The sequence below is a fragment of the Narcine bancroftii genome, chromosome 4, assembly GCF_036971445.1.
Source record: "Narcine bancroftii isolate sNarBan1 chromosome 4, sNarBan1.hap1, whole genome shotgun sequence".
Lineage (NCBI taxonomy): Eukaryota > Metazoa > Chordata > Chondrichthyes > Torpediniformes > Narcinidae > Narcine > Narcine bancroftii.
The window spans coordinates 12,749,207-12,768,001 of NC_091472.1; the positions used below are offsets into that span (position 1 = coordinate 12,749,207).

The following is an 18,795-nucleotide window of genomic DNA, read 5'->3' on the forward strand; positions in this document are numbered from 1 at the left end:
GGCAAATTCAACCCTAGCCCAACTAGGAGGATGCAAAATATCCAGCATACGATTAATAAATTTTAATTGTGCAGCTTCGTAATAATTTTGAAAATAAGGTAATTGTAAACCTCCCAAAGCATATTTCCAAGTCAATGAAGAATTCTTGGACAGTCTCTTGGCTAAAAATGTTATGTAAATATCTAAGAAACTGTCAGGTGTTCCGACAGATGAGATTTAAGGCAATATCTGAAGCAGAAGAAAAATAAATGAATAGGGCCTTTGTAAAGGGATAGGGCAGAGGGGAAAATAACATTCAGGCTTATCTAGAACTTGATGGGCTGACTAGCTGCATTCTGTGCAGTTATGATCTTATCTGTGATAGGTTTCAACCATGGGTGCTTTTAGTTCTGCATGGTTACCCACTCAGGGTGGCAGGGTTACGCGTAATGCTATTACAGTGGGCTTGAATCCGGCGCTGATTGTAAGGAGTTTGTACATTCTTCCCGTGTCTGTGTGGGTTTTCTCCAGGTATCCTGGTTTCCTCCCATGGTTCAAAACGTACCGGGGCTTGCAGTTTCATTGGTGTATTTGAGTGGCATGGGCTGGAAGGGACTGTTACCATGCTGTATGTGTGTGTGGAAATAAATTTAAACTTTATATAGTTTAAGATCTTCTTCACAGACACTTATCTGCTGTGGATTTAAGACCAGGGAAAATGGGTGAGGACATCCATGACACCTGCTGTGACAAACTTCCCCTGAAATGAATAATTGCCTTCCAAAAACTCAGCTCCATAATAATTGAATTACACTTGGCGCTTTCAAGCTGCCTTGTAAAATGGGGTTAACCAGGCAAACCCCACTCACAAGGCAGCTTGAAAGGATCTGACCCGGTCAGCAGGCACCAAAGTCAACCGGAGGTAGTCAAGGAACCCAGTTAAACTTACCTAGGTCTTGTCCACTGGCAGCTTGAAAACAAAAGTAGCCGACTCAGTTACTTGCTGGCATCACGGAAACCCTGGCTGAAGTGTCTGCTGTGATTGGGGGGTCGGCTGCTGCAGGAGAGAGATGAGAGGGGTCGGCTTCCGCAGTGGGGGAAGGGGAGTGGTCATTGCTGCGGGGAGGAGAGGAGCGGGGTCGTTGCCGTGGGGGGAGACTTAACCGATAGTTCCACTTGGTGCGCTCTGTGCCACTTACCGCGCCATCGCAGGGGTGGAATCCCCCTTGAATCGCCGGGTTGGTGATTTAATGGGTACACCCCCCGCAGCTTAAAAGGTGCTGGAAGCACCTTTGCCCCACTAATCGCACCTGGGTCTCAGGAGGGCTTCCCAGGTGCTGCAGCTTAAAAGCACCTATTGACTTGCAGCAATGAGTTGCTTTGTGTAGTATCCTTGGAAGACATCTGAAAGTCAGTTCACAGGGAGCCAGGTGCTGAGATGAGAGCAGTCAGACAAAGGTGGGTCAAATCTTGTGGATTTAAAAACAATCTACAATTGCATGGGTGTGTGCCAACAGGGTGTAAATTTATATGGATTCAAATACATTGATTATTATTGAATTGAGTTTATTACCACATGCATTGAGATAAAGTGGATAAACTGTGTTTTGTCATGCTAACCTACCTGTCTCAGAATACCACAGGTAATGGTGTAGAGTTCAATGTTACACCACAGCCCATTCAGTGATCACAGTTCTCTGGGGTAGAGAATTCCAAAAATTAACAGCCCTCCAAGAAAATAAATTCTCCCCTTCATCCAACATTGATGACCCTTATCTTGAAGCTATGCCTCCAAACCATGGATACCCCCAAGGGGTATCCATGCAAGTGTGAAAGCGTTCAGTGTCCCAGTTAGAAGTGATCTTGTATGAAAGGTCAAACCTCCATTCCTATCCCGGGACACTGAACGACTGATTTACTGGGATACAAGTGTAAAAGGGGCTATACTTTAACCTTCTTTGTTCTCAGAAATTGTTGGCACATCTTAAAGATGGACAACAGTCACAGTCAGCTATGAATCAGAATGAGATGGTTTTTCTCCTCCAATAAAAAGTGTTTTGATTACCTTTCCAATTCTACCTCTGCTCATAGTTTTACATTTTATGTTGAAGGATTATTATAATGGTTTCTGGTGTGTTACTTTGGACCTGTTTGGCACTTTGACAGTATTAGAGTTGGATCAAAGAACAATCTGCTGGAGAAACTCAGTGGGTCAAGCAGCAATAGGGAAAAAAGTTGTCTGCATTTAGTGTGAGAACCTGTGATCATATACGTTCCACAGAACACACGGAGCAGTTCAGTCTCCTTGGAGCTTCAACTGTTGCAAGTTATAATACTCTAAGTCAAGGGTGGCCAACCTTTTAATGTAGACATTTTGGCCCACGAGTATCTACCAGGGGTGTAGGTTAATTGAGTGGCACAGACTCGTGGGCTGAAATGGCCTGTTACCATGCTCTATGTCTACATTAAAAGGTTGGCCACCCCTGCTAAGTATCTTAGAATCAGAATTATGTTCTATTGTGTACTGACAATAACCACAACAGCAGTGCGAGTATAAGACAGCTTTAATAAACTAATATGTACACTAAGAGGTCTTGTCTCTCTGCAAGACAAACCCGGAAGGCTAGACTGTAGCTCTGGACTGCTTTATAGACAAGGTCACCGGGATGGCCCCTGGTGACCTAGTGGTGTAATTACATATCACCACATTCACGCCCCCTTAAAAAATTGTTATTTCACCCACCCCCCCCCCCCACCACCACTGTCCTCCTTCCCTTGTTTGTAAGTTCATAAGTCCAAAATTTTTCATGGCTTCCGTTGCCTTCTGGACCTCCTCAGTAGTGGTATAGGGTTGGGGAGTGTGGTCTGCCTTTCGGCCTTCCTTGGTGTAGGTGTGGGAGTGCGATGTACTAGATGGCCATATGGCCGTGTGGGCTGGGGATCCTCTTGTATGGGATTAGGTCCTGCCACCGAGTCTAGGGTGGTGATATTTTGTGGGGCGGGTGAACCCAGGGTCCTGATTTCCAGGGTGGGTGGTATAGTCCTCTGGGGTGACTCGATGGACGACTGTTCTAGTGACTCCTGCTGTGCTCCTTGTTGATCCATAGACATCTGTGTTTCTTCCGCGTTGTTCACATATCCGGCCGGTGCGAGATCCCTGGTGGCCACCGAGTATTCTCTGTGACGAAAGCGTACTGAGGGTTCGCGTGCCTCAACTCCACTTGAGCCACCAGCGGGTCCGCTTTGTGGGGTCTGCAGTGCTTCCGGAGGAGAACAGGTCCCGGTGTCATCATCCATTTAGGCAGCACTGAGCCCGTCGTGGCTTTCCTTGTGAAAGAAAAGATATGGTCATGTGGGGTCATGTTAGTGGCAGTACACAACAAAGAACGTATAGAGTGTAGGGCCTCTGGCAACACTTCTTGCCATCTAGTAACAGGCAGGTCTTTTGCTTTTAAAGTCAAGAGGACCGTTTTCCAGAGAGTGGCATTTTCCCTTTCGACTCGTCCATTCCCCCTGGGATTGTAACTTGTAGTGCAGCTGGTAGCAATCCCTCTCTCGTGCAGGCACTGCTGTACTTCTGTGCTCATGAATGCAGCATCCCTGTCTCTGTGTATGTAGTTCGGGTACCCAAATATGCTGAAGATGGGTTGGAGGGATTTTATAACAGTGGCTGCTGATCCATCAGAACACGGGATTGCGAAGGGGAAACGGGAATATTCATCTATTATGTTTAGGAAATAGACATTTCTATTATTGGATGGGAGTGGGCCTTTAAAATCGAGGCTGAGGTTTTCAAAAGGTTTGGTAGCTTTTATCAGGGTGGCTTTGTCTGGCCGGTAAAATTGGGGTTTGCATTCCGCACAGATGGGGCAGCTCTTGTTCACTGACCTCACTTCCTCTACCGAAAATGGGAGGTTTTGGGTTTTAATGAAGTGAAACAGTCTAGCGACCCCCAGATGGCCCAGTTCATCGTGCAAACTCTGCAACTGGGACGTGGGGTTAAGGATGGCACAAGTGCCTCTGAACAGCGCGTCTGGGGGCTCGTTGAGTCTCCTGGGGCGGTATAGAATGTTGTAGTTAAATGTAGACAATTCTATCTGCCAGCACATTCTCCCCTGTTCTGGTTATCGAACATAAAAGCCACAGACCGTTGGTCCGTGACAAGGGTGAAGTGATTGCACGCCAGATAATGTCACCAGTGCCTTACTGCTTCCACAATGGCTAGGGCCTCCTTCTCTACTCCTGAGTGTCTTACTTCTGACCCCTGTAGGGTTCACAAGAAAAATGCCAGCGGTCGTCCGTCTTGGTTTAGGGTGGCTGCCAGAGCCACATCAGATGCATCTGTTTCTACTTGAAACGGGATCGACTCATCTATGGACCGCATGGTAGCTTTAGCGATATGGTCCCTCATATTCCTGAATGCTCTGGTGGCTGATGGGCACAGTGGGAAAACAGAGGCTTTTATAAGTGAGCGAGCCCTGTCGGCGTAGTTGGGGACCCATTGGGCGTAGTAAGCGAACAGTCTCAAACACCTTTTTAGTACTTTCAGCGTGTGTGGCACTGGGAGGTCTGGGAGAGGGCGCATACCGGCTGGGTCTGGGCTGATTTCCCCGTTCTGCACAATGTACCCCAGGATTGGCAACTTCCTGGCTCATTTGTCCCTGTTGTATGTTGGGTTCCTTTCCTCGGCTGCCTGGAAGAAACGTTTTAAATTCACGTCATGATCCTCCTGAGTGTGGCCACAGATTGTCACATTGTCTAAGTAGGGGAACACGGCTTTCAGTTGGAACTCATCTACTATTCAGTCCATTTCTCTCTGAAACAGGGATACTCTATTGGTGACACCGAAGGGAAATCGCAGAAATTGATACAGCCTGCCGTCTGCCTCAAATGCCGTGTAAATGCAATTGCTGTTTCTAATGGGCAGTTGGTGGTATGCTGCCTTCAGGTCTATGGTGGAGAACACCGCACTGTTATTGACCATGTCTGCTATGCGTGGCAGGGGGTAGGCATCTAGTTGTGTAAATTTGTTGATTGTCTGGCTGTAATCCACTACCATGCACAGTTTTTCTCCTGACTTTACTACAACCACCTGGGCTCTCCAGGGACTGGTGGTCTACTCTATGGTGCCCTCCTGTAGTAGCCTGCAGACCTCTGTCCCAATGAAGGCTCTGTCCCTCGGGCTGTACCTCCTGCTCTTTGTGGCTATTGGTGTGCATTCTGGGGTCAGATGTGTGAATAGCGGAGGGGGTTCTATGTTCAGGACAGACAGGCTGCAGAGTTGTTTCTTCGTAAGGCGTGGTGGGAGGTGAGGCCCGTTGTGCACTATTGAAATGCTTTCTAACTGGCTCTAAAAATCTAACCCCAATAGTACCAGGGCATAGAGGTGAGGGAGGTCTAGTAATTTGAACCCTTCGTATTTTGTGCCCTGGATTTCTAGAGTAACTCTGCAAAACTGTTTTACCTCAGCCACAAGGCTGCTGGCTGCTAACAGGATCTGGTGCTCACTCGGGCGTGTGGGGAGGTCAAGGCGGTTGACTAACCCCTGGTCAATAAAACTTTCAGTGCTTCCACTATTTATTAAGCAATTTACCCTCACATCATTAATTTTGATGCACACAGTGGCATCAGATAAATTGTGTGGACTTGCCTGATTCATGCGTAGGGAAGCGAGTCTGGTGTGTCCTTCCATCCGATAGTACTCAGCATCATATTGTGAGAAACAGAGATGCCTTCACAGATTTCACTCGAGACAAAAATTGAGAACAAAGAACATTTATTTTACAACAGTGCAAAGTTGGGTGTTTCCCCTTACCCTGGGAATACGCACACATACTGGGGCTTACCTAACTTTTTATACATTCTATTTCAGTACAGAGGTGCCTCCCCCCTTAACATTCTTCTGCCTCCTGGATTGGTTTGGCATTAGGTAATTCTGCCTCGTGCAGTTTGTGTGCCTTTCTGTGTGTATACTTGTTTACCAGGAAGTGTCATGTCTTTGTTCTTATTCATAAATCTCAACCCCCAGGACTTGCTATAAGACCCCTATTCTATGATACTTGCTTAACCCTTCCTCACACTCCATTCTTACTCAACCCATCATAATTCATTCCTATTTAGCACTTGCTTGACTTCCCTTATTCCATTATCCCTTCACCCCATCCTAATTCATTCCTATTTAGCACTTGCTTGACTTCCCTTATTCCATTATCCCTTCACCCCAGCCTAATTCATTCCTATTTAGCAATTGCTTAACTTCTCATATTCCATTATCTCTCACAATATTCATCTCCTGAAGACTGTGTCTTCTGCTCTGCAGCATTTGTCCAAAATGGCCGACTGCACATGGCATTCTTCTTCTTCAGTTTGTCTGTGGAGAAAGAAGACCTTTCCCGCCTCTCATTAGCATGAGAATGGCCCTTGGCCTTGGGGCTTCTGCAGACTTTTGCATAATGCCCACGTTTTCCAGTTGGAACAGACATTTTCTCTGGCAGGGCAGAGGGCTCTGGGGTGCTTTCTTTGTCCACAGAAAAAGCACTTGGGACCCTCAAGGTGCTGCTGCTGTGAATTCCTGTGAGGCAACATACTTTTCTTTTCATGGCGTTAGAGAGTCCAGCAGTGTGACGTTTGTCCCAGCCCCAAGGTCCTGTGAGTACTCCTCCAATTCTTTCCTGGTGCTTTCTAAAGCTTCTGCAATAGTCTCTGCCTCATCTAGCCCCAACATTCCTTTCTCCAGCAATCGATGTCTCGTCTCAGTGGACCGTATGCCCGCAACAATTCTATCCCTAATGTCCTCCGCATATTTCTGAGCTGATACTGCTTTAAAGTTGCAGCCTCTCGCCAGGTTTGTCAGAGAGAGTATAAAGTCTCTGGCACACTCCCCTACTTGTTGTGACCTGGTCATGAGACTGTATCGGGAGTGGAGTTCGCTATGTATGCTCCTTACTGTAATGCCTCTGTGAAATGCTCATTGCCTCTTGGTCGGACCTGGAATCCTATATAAGCGTGGACTCCCAGCTGGGCTAACAGCAGCATTAATAGCTCTTTATCCGATGCCTCAGCACCCTCCACGTAATTCAGAAAGCATTTCTGCCAGCGGCCGAAGTGCGTGCCGGCTCTGGGATTTCTGGGGTCGAGCTCCAGCCTGTCTGGTCGCAGCACGTGGCTAAGCCGCAGTCTCTGGTCCCTTAGGTGTAGCAAGGGTGGACCCTGGGGTACTGGGAGCTGCTGCTGGGAGAGTGACAATAGCAGTGTCTGCTTTCCCTGGCTCTGGAGTAGTTGGGAATTGTGCACGTAGGTGGCGATCGGGAGCACGACTTGTGGAGATCCTTCCACCCGCACATAGTGGCCCCTTTCTGATCAGACCGGGGTTTAGGGTCGGTGAACCCACGGGCAGACAGGGCTCTTGGCCATTTCTTACCTGCCCAATCATACTTCTGTGGTCTTCCCTGCATTCCACCACGATTCCAGTACAGTGGTTCCTCGCCGTCTCTGTCCTCGGAAGCACGTGCATGCCAGTCGTCCCCGGATTCCATTCCTCGGGAAGAGTCTCCAGGTGGTCGGGAGACCTCCATCCTAGTAGCTATCATATTAGTTTATTAAATTGTACTGACAATAACCACAACAGCAGTGCGAGTATAAGACAGCTTTAATAAACTAATATGTACACTAAGATGTCTTGTCTCTCTGCAAGACAAACCTGGAAGGCTAGACTGTAGCTCTAGACCCCTTGGTGACCTAGTGGTGTAATTACATATCACCACATATTGAGTACGTGTCATGAAATTCATTGTCTTGCGACAGCATTACAGGTGCAAATATTGCTATAAGATTCAAGATTTAATTTATTGTCATAGTAATGAAACAGTGTTGTATTACATGAAATTTCTTTTTGCCTGCTACAAGGCAGACAGATTCACCACCAGCAGGAATTGCCTAAGCGCCTCTTACAGTCTGACAAAGTCAGACTTAATGTCAGAGAGAGAGAGAGAAGCAAAAGAAAGTCTCTCTCTCTCCCCTCCCCCCACCCCCCCCAGAGTCTTCGAGTGTCTGCAGATTTGCCTCCAGTGCTTCCGCAGCCCCTGCGGCCATACAGAGTGCAGTCCACACCATTGGCAACCTGAGATCCAGATTCAAACCTCTGACGCTGTCAGGAACCCTTCAGCGCCCTCGGCACCTCCTCGCATCCCGGTTCTGATACCTGCTACTCCTCCAGCCAGTTTGAGCCAGCCTCCAGCAGTCCGCAGCCCGCACGGAGTCTCCTGACAGCAGTCCCCAGCTTCCACGGGTTCCTCGCCTCGAGTCTCCAGCAGCCCACCGCATGCACTGGTCCCTCAGCCGCATAGTCCCCTCACTGGTCCGCCGCTGTGGTCACCATCCCGTGGGTCATCTCCTCCGCTTCTCCTTCTCAGGCGGTGCGTGATCTTCCCGTCCTCTAGTGCCCTGCTCCAGTCCTTCGCTTTCCCGGAGTCTTCAGCCCTTCGTGGCTCCAGGGCTGAGTGGAGAGCCAGTGAGTTTGCATCTGCTGTGGAGTGATTCAGGATCTTCAAAGCGGGAATGGGCAGGGCCAAAACTCACTGACTATCTATCATCTTTATTGAGTAGAGATGTTATTTATTTCTAATACTCAATAAACTGTGATTTATTGAAAGAACCTGGTCAAGAATCCTCAGTCATGTGTCTCTCTGCTTATTATATCCCAAATGGGGGAAATTCTCCCTCTGTGTTAAAAGGGGAGTGGATAATGGAAGGATTTACCATCAGTGGTACAGTTAATGTCCTGGGGAGCACAGATGTCTCTGGTAACAGATCTCCGCTATGGCAAAATGGCTTTAACAACTGAGGCAAGGAAGGGAAAAACATTGCAGTTGTCTTGCATCTTTATGCAAGCTTACGCTTGAATTGATGTCTTGTAGGCACTTAAAGGTAAAAACACAAAAATGCTAGAGGAACTTGGCAGGTCATGCAGCGACCATAGGAAGTAAAGTTAGATCAGTAACATTTTGGGCCTGAGCCTTCGTCAAGGTATGTCCTGTTGGTCTGGACTCCTCACCCTACCTTTTCTTTCCTTCTCCCCAGCCTTTTAACTCAGGCACCTGCCTGACTTGACGAAGGGCTCAGGCCTGAAACGTCGATTATTTTATCTTTACCTGCTATGGACACTGCTGAGACCTGCTGAGTTCCTCCAGCTTTTACTACAATAACAGCATCTTCAGACTTTTGTGTTAAAGAGAGGTACTTGGGCCTTGGAGAAGGCATGGAGTAGATCTACTGGAAGAGAGTAGGAATGAAGACCAATAACTTCAAGGAGGAGGAGGAAAGAAGACTTCGATGATTCAAATACTGCTTCCTTTACCAAATACTTCAGTCTATCCCCTTCATATTACTGGAGAAATTACTTCTTTTCATAACAGCGAAGGGTTCAACATTATGAATGATCCCCATATTTACAAATTGTGGATATAAATTTATCGATATTTTCCCTAAACTTCCAGAACCTCATTAGGCTCCTTGGAAGAATTAAAAATGTAAATGGCTAGAACTGTGTGGTGGGTGGTGAATTCTGCCAATCAGGTCTGTTTTCTCCCTTTCTTTTCTTTGTTTATTTCCTTTCTTTTCTTGCTTATTTCTTCTTTTCACCTATCTCTTTTTTTTAAACTTGGGGATTTATTGTTGGATGGGAGGGGGTTGGGGGGGCTTGGGGGTTTATACCATCATGGATCTGATATTAATATTTGATTATCGTATTTTGTTATGATTACATGAATGGAAAAAACTTTAAATAAAATATTAAAAAAACATTATGAATGATTGTGGCGATATCAATGAGAAGCTTCTCCGTCTGCAGGAGGGTTAATGAGGAGCTAACTGTCCTGCTGGGGTCCGATCAGGAAGGTACTGATGTTTTGATAAGGATTTTAAGTTAAAGTTAAATGCTTTATTGTCATCATTAATCTCATTACCAGTTGTGGTTTTCTGTGAACTCGTTTGTAAATACAAGGTGCCGCAGTGTGTGGTGACGTTTTGTGAACTGAATGTACGGTACACAAAGGTATTATACTGTATCACTGTACACGTGAAAATAAACAATTCAATTCAAGTCAAGGTTTAACCGGATGCAAGACTTTTTTTGGAGGGAGAGAGTTTATTGTCATATAAATGAGTACGATGTACAGATGCACTAAACTTCTACCATACTGCAGCCACTCAAGTAAGAATTTAATTCCATCTGGACATTGTACTTATGTATATGACAATAAACTCTCATTGACTCAAATCAAAATCTGTCTGCATCCTGTTATTCCATTTTCAGCCAGTGAATGATAGCCAAGATGAGGAGATCCACTGCCTCTTCTGTAACGATACCAGCACTTGTGTAAAAGGAATTCCCTCCCTTTTTCCGTGCTATGAATCCCTACGCTGTGGATTCTCAAACTATGAGTGCATTCAAAGTAAATCCATAAATTTTGGGATCACAATGAAAATTTGGGAATGTGGTCAGAGGGCAGGAAACTGATTTGAGGCAGAATCTCGGGAACTGTTGAAAAGGCTCCCTTTTATTTGTATCATGGCCTGTATTTATGTGGACCTGTAACATAATGTGTCTAAGAGACTTCACAGGAGTGTTATCACACAGGAGTCAATATATAAACCAATAAAGAGGGTTTGGCAATCATTAATCAAAAAGGTTTTCTCTGCTTCACCTGAAAGAACTCTGGATGCCTGTCAGTGGGAAGGGATGAGGTAAAGTGATCTCAACAATCCTTACAAGTGAATCAGCAAGTTATTTGCATTCTTTCCAATTAATTTCAGTCATGCTTGAGATCCAGATATAAATGCACTTTTTTTTTTCTTCAATACCACGTCCAGCTTCCATTTTACTTCATTTCTTTGGTGCCTGACCCATCCACGTTCGTATAGAATGGTGCAACAGTATGGACAAGGTGGGCTCAAGGGCCCATTTCTGTTGTATGACTCTGGCAACTGAGTGGATGTTCTCCTTATGATCCTACAGATAAAGTGAGTGGCCCCCGGTGTCTGATGAAGAAGGGGATCGCGCTGATTCTTATTGGGCACATCAATTTCATAATTGGTGCGATTGTCCATGGGACAGTCCTCAGGCACATCTCGAAGCCAGAAGACCAGGTGACGATTGAGTATTCAGTGGCCAACATCATTTCTGTCATCTCTGGCTTGTTGGTAAGTCCTTTTGTTTGTGTTGGAGTAGAGTTGTTCATTGAGGAGAAATGGTATCCTGGAGCCTTGTGAGCTGTTCCCATTCGGTGAGAGAAAGAAAGTACGCAGATTTTTTTCATGCCAATCTTGATCTAATTGTGCCAGAATGGTATTCAGCGAATGAAATACAATGTTTTCATTGTTGTAGGAAGCATGGCAACCAATTGGCACATTGCAAGCAAAGTACCAAAGTGTAGCGGTTAGCACAACCAATGCTATTACAGTACCAGTAACCCGGGTTCAAATCTGGCACTGTCTGTAAGGAATTTGTATACTCTTCCCGTGACCTTTGTAGTTTCTTTCGGGTGCTCCGGTTTCCTCCCATGTTCCAAAGACGTACAAGATTAGAAGGTTAATTGGTCACATGGGTGTATGGGGTGGCATGGGCTCGTGAGCTGGAAGGGCCATTTACCGTGCTGACTTTCCAAAATAAAAAAAAAACATGGTGCTGAGATGGAGACACCAGAGACCTTTCAGTTTTTCAGTGTAATTAACATCCACCACGATGCTATTGTCAAAGAAGGCACCCAAAACCTCGACTTTATGAGAAGCTTAAGGAACTTTGACTTGCCGCCAATGACTCTTAGCGATTTTTTACAGATGCACCAAGGAAGGTATCGTGTCTGGATGCATCGCAGTTTGGTATGGGAACAATTCAAGATCACAAGAAACTGCAGAGTTGTGAACACAGCTCAGGCCATCACACACACCTCCTCCCATCTTTTCTGGGATAATTAATTTGGTTACAGGATACTGTACATCATTCTCACAGCCTGTTGGAAGAAGCTATTTCCCAGCCCAGCAGTCCTGATTTTGATGCTCCTGTACCTTCTTGATGTTAGTAGGTCAAACTAACTGCTGGATGGAAATCGGAATCAGAATTTATTGCAATGAATATGTCATGAAATTCGTTATTTTGTGTCAGCATTACGGTGAAAATATTGCTCATAATTAAATGTTTAAAAGTAAATAATTTAGTGCAAAAGAAGAGGAAATTAGGTCATTGTCCATTCAGAAATCTGATGGTGGAGGTCAGAAGCTGTTTTTGTACTGTTGGGTGTTCGTCTTCCAGCTTCTGTACCTCCTTCCTGATGGTAGCAGTGTGAAGAGGGCATGGGCTAGTGGCAGGGGTCTTTGAGGATACAGGCTGCTTTCTTGAGACACCACCCTCAATGGAGTGAAGACTGATGCCCATGACGGCACTGGCCGAATTCCTGTCCTGTGCATTGGCACCTCCATACCAGACTGTGATGTAAGCAGTCAGATTGCTCTCCAATGTACACAAGTAGAAACTTTCAGGTCTATGATGACATATCGAATCTCCTCCAACTCTCACCCTCAGTAATTCTTTGATCCTTATGTAAGAAACATTGTCAGTGAATGTTGTCAATAGAGGAAAGGGAGCCCAGTGATCTTCTCAGCTATTTTGATCAAAGTTCAAACCTATATCTCTTTCTTGATGTCAGAAGTGAGAATAGAGCGTGTGCTGAGTGGTGTGGATCCTTGATTGCTGCTGCTCTCCGATGGCAGCATTCGCTGAAGGGGTTCTCGATGGCAGGGAGGGTTTTGCCTGTGATGTACTGGTCTGCGTCCACTACCTTTTTGTAGGGCTTGATGCTCAGAGATATTGGTGCCCCATACCAGGCTGTGATGCAGTCGGTCAGCACTGCACATCCGTCAAAGTTTACCAAGGTTTCCGATGACATACTGAACCCCCGCAAATCCTGAGGAAGTGGAGGTGCTGACATACTTTTTTCATGATGGCATTAGTATGATGGGTCCTGAAAAATCCTCTGAGATGCTGACTCTCAGGAATTTAAATTTGTTCACCTTCTGCACCTTTGATTTCCCCCAATGATCACTGCATCATATACCTCTGGTTTTCACTTCCTAAAGTCTGCTATCACCTCCTTGGTCTTGGTGACAATGAGTGAGAAGTTGTTGATACAACACCATTCAACCAAGTTTTCAATCTCCTTCCTGTATGTTGACTCATCACCCCTTTTTGCATAACCCATTGCATTGGTATTGTCAGATTTGACTTCTGGTCCAATGCTTTGCAGCTATCATACCACACAATGATAAACACAGGACACTCTCGATTGTACTCCTTTTGCTGTGAGGACAGGAACCTTTAACTGCCCTTTCTTGTGCAGGCTGCAGGTTTGCATCATGTAATTGCCATATCCTTGCAGGAGACTCGGCAACGCTTGCCAGACCTCGCGCTCTCTTCTCTCTGCTTCCTTCCGAAGCTTAAAGTCTGGCACTGACAGGTTTAAGAACAGCAGTTTTTCCAACCCTATTAGGATCGATCTTCCCTGTATCATCCAAAACATAAAAACGCAAGACCACTAAAGATCTGTCGGCACTTTTTTTAAAAACCCCCCACTAAACACTGCATATAGTAAATAGATATGAATCAAATCGCGACTCTTGGACTTCAGTCAGGGAATCCTCAGAGCATTCATCCAACTAAATCTGCACATTGTGATAGAAATTCATGAATGTTGAATTCAACCTTGACATCTTTAATGCTATATTTGATTTCTCCAAACTTAAGTAAGACATAATATTGTGCAACCATTGTTTATGATAAGGTGAAGAATTCTCTTTCCATTTCATCATTTGGCTATCAATGAGGTAAAAGGATTTTTTTTTGGGTTGAAGTTAAGGGTGTAATCTGTTCTTAAGAGAAACCAAACAAAGTAATTTAGGAGCATGGTTTTAATTTGATCTTAAGAAACACTGATAAAGTTTGGAAAATTTGTGCCCAAAATTTATTTAATTTGTGGCACTCCCAAAACATATGAATCAGTGAAGCATCAAAGATTTTCCATTTATCACATAGTGGATCAATAGCAGATAAAAAAGAGATCATTGAACTTTAGACATGTGTATTCTATGCACCACCTTAAATTGTAACAGAGAATGTTGTGCACAAAATGATGATTCAGTAATCAAATGAAGAGTGGTGTCCCAGTCCTCCTCTTAAAATGTTATGATCAAATCCCGTTCCCATTCATTCTTGATCCTAGTCACTGAGGCTATCCTTAGGTTCATCAAACTATTGTAAATACTTGATATCAATCCACCATGGGAAAACGTCAAATCAAAAAGTAAATCCAGAACATTTATTTTGGGTATTCGAGGAAAATCAGAATGTTTGGTCTGAACAAAATGCCTAATTTGTAAATATCTAAAAAGGTATCTATTAGGAAGTTTAAATTTTGCTGTCCATTGTTTGAAAAAAAGCAAAGTTATCTCAAATACAAAGATCCTTGAAACTTTTTATACCTAATCTGTACCTACTCCTTAAACTTGTGTTTAACAAGGAAGGTTGAAAATAATGATTATGTATAATAGGGCTGGCGAGAGAAAAAAACGATGATATCCAAAGAACTTCCTAAATTGTGCCCATATTCTCAAGCTTTGTTTCTTTATTGGAATATTCATTAATTTAGAGAAGAAAAAGGGTAAAGAAGAACCTAAAATTGCCAACATAGATGAGTTTTTAGAAACATTTGGTTCCATTTCTACCCAAGAAGGGCAAGCAAGTAAATTATAAAAATAACAACTTATGTATATGGACTGTCCAGTAATAAAATCTGAAATTTGGAAATGATAATCCCCATTCCCTTTAGTCTTTTGAAGATGAGTCTTACTTATATGAGGTTGTTTTCCCTGTCATATATACAAAGAAATCATTGAATCTAATGAATTAAAAAAGGATTTAGGAATAAAAATTGGAAAAGATTGGAAAAGATACAAAAATTTAGACCAGCATAAATATGTCCAATCGTGATAATAAGCAGAGGTGACCATTTTGACAGTAATACTTTAGTCTGATTAATTAGTACCGAAAAATTTCTTTCAATGGGTCTTTATAACTTTTAGTAATTGTAATTCCCAGATACATGAATTGGTCTAACTATTTTTAAGGGGAAATTGGCATGTATTAAGAAGGACCCTTTTAGGAGTGTAATAATTCACTCTTAAGCAGTTTGTTTTATAACCCTAAAAATTGACTAAATTGGGCAAATAAGGTATATGTGCTTGGTCTAGAAGTCTAAGGATTTGAAATAAAGAGCAAAAGATCATTTGCATATAGAGAAACTTTATGTTCAAATTCATTCCTGATTATTCCAGTAAAGTCTCTCCTCTCATGAAGGGTGACCGTGACGAGCAAGACAATTTTCATGCACAACTGTGAATATTTTTTGAATTAATTTTTCCTTGTATTTTGCATGAATAGTTGCTCAGGAGGATCCAAGTCAAATTTATTGTCATCTGATTGTTCAAGTACAACCTGACGAAACAGCGTTCTCCGGTCCTCGGTACAAAACATGCAGACACACAACCAGGCATAGTACACATACAGACAAATAATACATAGGCGGGACAAATATTTTGTCTATATAATAGTAGTTTATTTATATAGCGCATTTAACACAATGCACGTTGATCCCAAGCGTTGACCGTACACTTAGGAATAAATTGGTTACTATCTAAATGACGACAGGTAGCCAAAATACGGCAGCGTGGCAGTGTTTTTACTGAGACTATCCCACTTAGAACATTAATTATTTAAACCGTAACCCATTCTTCCTGATTCTAGCAAAGAACAACTTCCCAATTTCAAAGGAACCCCAGACTTCAAAGAATAAGCAGAGAACACAAATAAGCCTGGTCACAATTCCTTTTGCACGATTATATTAAAAAAAAGTCCAACTGCAGCCATCTTGGGACTGGTTTACCAGCGTCTGCAGGACTTCAATGTTAAAGTCTGCCAGCTTCAAAAGTGAAACTACTAACCAAGTCACAGTTTCTCGAGGCGGCAGAGAAAATTTGCCTCGAAGCCCACATTTATTTATAAATAAATAAATATTGATTCATGAATATGAGAGTCTTGGATGGTTAGTGTGGTCACAAGATAAAAAGATCACAAGACAAAGGAACAGAACCAGGCCACTAGGCCCATCGAGTCTGTTCCATAAATCTACACTAAGCTACTTTACACTAGTTCCAATTTCTGGCCTTTTCCCCATATCCTTTGATGCCCTCACTAATGAGATACTTGTCTATTTCTTATTTAAATACTCCCAGTGATCTGGCTTCCACTGCTGTATGCGGTAGCAAGTTCCACAGGTCCTCGACCCTCTGGCTAAAGAAGTTCTTCCTAATCTCTGTTTTATATGAATAACTTCTAATTTTCAGACTATGACCCCTTGTCCTTGATTCACCCACCAAGGAAAACATCTTACCTGCATCCACCCTATCTAAACCTTTCAAAATATGAAATGTCTCTATGAAATCTCCTCTCATTCTCCTCTACTCCAATGAATTCAACCCAAGAGTTGCCAAACGCTCCACATACGTTAGCCCTTGCATTCCGGGACTCATCCTAGTAAATTTCCTCCGCAACAACATCACATCCTTTCTAAGATGGGAGGCATTCTCACTGCCTGTGGGAAGAAACTGTTCCTCAGAGTGATGGTACTGGCTCTGATCCTCCTGGAGTGAGGTACTTGTACAGGTACACGATCCTTTATCCGGACACCTAAAATCCGGCAAGTGGGGACCAGCAGTCGGGGAGACGTCCGGGCAGCCTAGGGACCACGGTCGGGGGAGACAGCCAAGGAACTGGCAGTCGAAGAAGCGGCCGAGAGACCGGCAGTCAGGGAAGCAGCCGAGGGACCGGCGGTCGGGGGGGGGGGACGGCTGAGGGACCGGCGGTCGGGGGGGCGGCCGAGGGACCAGTGGTCGGGGGGGTGGCCAAGGGACCGGCGGTCAGGGGGGCGGCCAAGGGACCAGCGGTCGGGGGGGCGGCCAAGGGACCGGCGTTGGAGGAGATGGCCGGGAGGCTGGAAGGGGGTGGGATGGGGGTGGATACGGCAGCACAATTCAGGTGGGCTTTCCGGAAAAATCCAAAATTCGGACCACACTGTCCCCCAAGGGTTCCGGATAAAGGATCGTGTATCTTTAAAAATATAAGTTAGAGTTTCACTGGCTCTCAAATTGTTTAATTAATCATTGCTTCAAAGCTCTGGGCATGATTTAAATTTTATTTCTCTTTTTTTTAAATTCTGCAGAGTATTGCCACTGGAATCATTTCTATCTTAGTCTCACGAAATCTACTCAGGGTAAAGCTGGTGAGTGCTAATGTGCTTGTTTTCTGTGCAGCCCCATTGTAAAATGGTAACCACCCAGATCACAGCAGCTCTGCCATTGTGCAATGTTCTAAAGTTGTAATCAGGTTTGGCTTCCTGGATCAGTGATTTGTCAGAAGAGTTTATCTCCACCAGTTTCTGCGTAGCAATAATCTCTTGAGTAACAAGCACTCAGTGTTCTCCCTTTTTTGTGATGAATTGGTTACCGGAAACTGGTTAAAGTTTTTTTAAATCCTGATCTGTGTTTACTTTTAGATTTAGGAAGGAGAGATTGATTGAGTGTGATAAAGTTTGCTCCATATTTGTCAACTACTCTGATTGCTCCAGTAATCTGTTACAACCACAATGTCTCTCTAATTTGTGCACTCTGTAGCTGCCTGGCATTGTTACTTTGAGTCATGCAGCACATGTTCAGGTGCCCCCCAGACCAGCTTGTCCTTGCTGAACCCACTTTCCTGCATTTGACCTACCCCCTTCCAATCCCTGCCATCCATTTACTTATCCAAGTGTTTCTCAAAGGAAGCTATCGTCTCTGCCTCAACCACTTTGTCTGGCAGCTCATTTCACTTGCACACCACCTTCTGAGTGAAGAATTGTTCCCTTATGTCCCTTATAAATCCCACTCCCCTCATCCTGGATTCTCATACTCTAGGAAGCTGTCACTGCCCACCCGATTCTCTTTGATGAAAGGGGCTCAGGGCCAAAACATTGGTCATGTATCTTTACTTCCTTTGGACGCTGTGAGACATGCTGAGTTCCTGCTGCATTTGTGTTTTAACTACAATCACAGTATCTGTAGACTTTCATGTTTCACTTTTCCGGAATGAAGTCCACTTCAGTGTTCCCATTTACTGGCTAGATATTGTCGTTAGTGAGGCTGCAATATCTCATAGCTATTGCTCTTCCTGTTGTTCCCATATAGGTTCCTCCGTTTTGGGGGAGCGGTTTTGGTGGCTGTCCATCTCAGGGCAACGCACCAGTGAACTTCCTCCGCACCCTCTCTGGTGCAATCACAACCTTGCTGTCACATGGAAACCTGTGCATGGGACTCCAAGACCAACCTACTTCTAAAGCTGTGCCCTAATTGCCTGCCACGCCCTCCCCCCCCTGCTAAACGCAAAAACTCATCATGGTCCTGACCCGAAACGTTGACTATTTCTCCTCGTGGACGCTGTCTGAACTGCCAAATTCCTGCCGCAGCTCATTGTTTGTTCTTATATTCTATGGCCAAAAAGACAAGAAGCCCCTATGCATTCTTCCCCACCATGTCTCCCAATAATTGGTGGACTTGCACACCAAATCCCCTCTATTATTTAATACTTTCTACCGTCTTTTTATCAGCACAATTAGCTTAATACAGCGCCAGTGTCCCAGGTTCAAATCCACCTCTGTCTGTCCCGTGTCTGCTTGGGTT

At 44.4% G+C, this 18,795-nt stretch overlaps 1 protein-coding gene across 4 annotated transcripts in view; it reads left to right on the forward strand.

Annotated features, from left to right (window-relative positions):
• Positions 1–18,795, forward strand: part of krtcap3 (keratinocyte associated protein 3) — a 36,284-nt gene that overhangs the window by 4,029 nt on the left and 13,460 nt on the right. For all 4 annotated transcript variants that reach the window (XM_069930771.1, XM_069930772.1, XM_069930770.1 and 1 more), the window contains exons 2-3: positions 10,994–11,178; positions 17,304–17,363. In XM_069930771.1, coding sequence (XP_069786872.1) covers positions 10,994–11,178; positions 17,304–17,363 — 245 coding nt within the window. The remainder of the gene's footprint in view (positions 1–10,993; positions 11,179–17,303; positions 17,364–18,795) is intronic.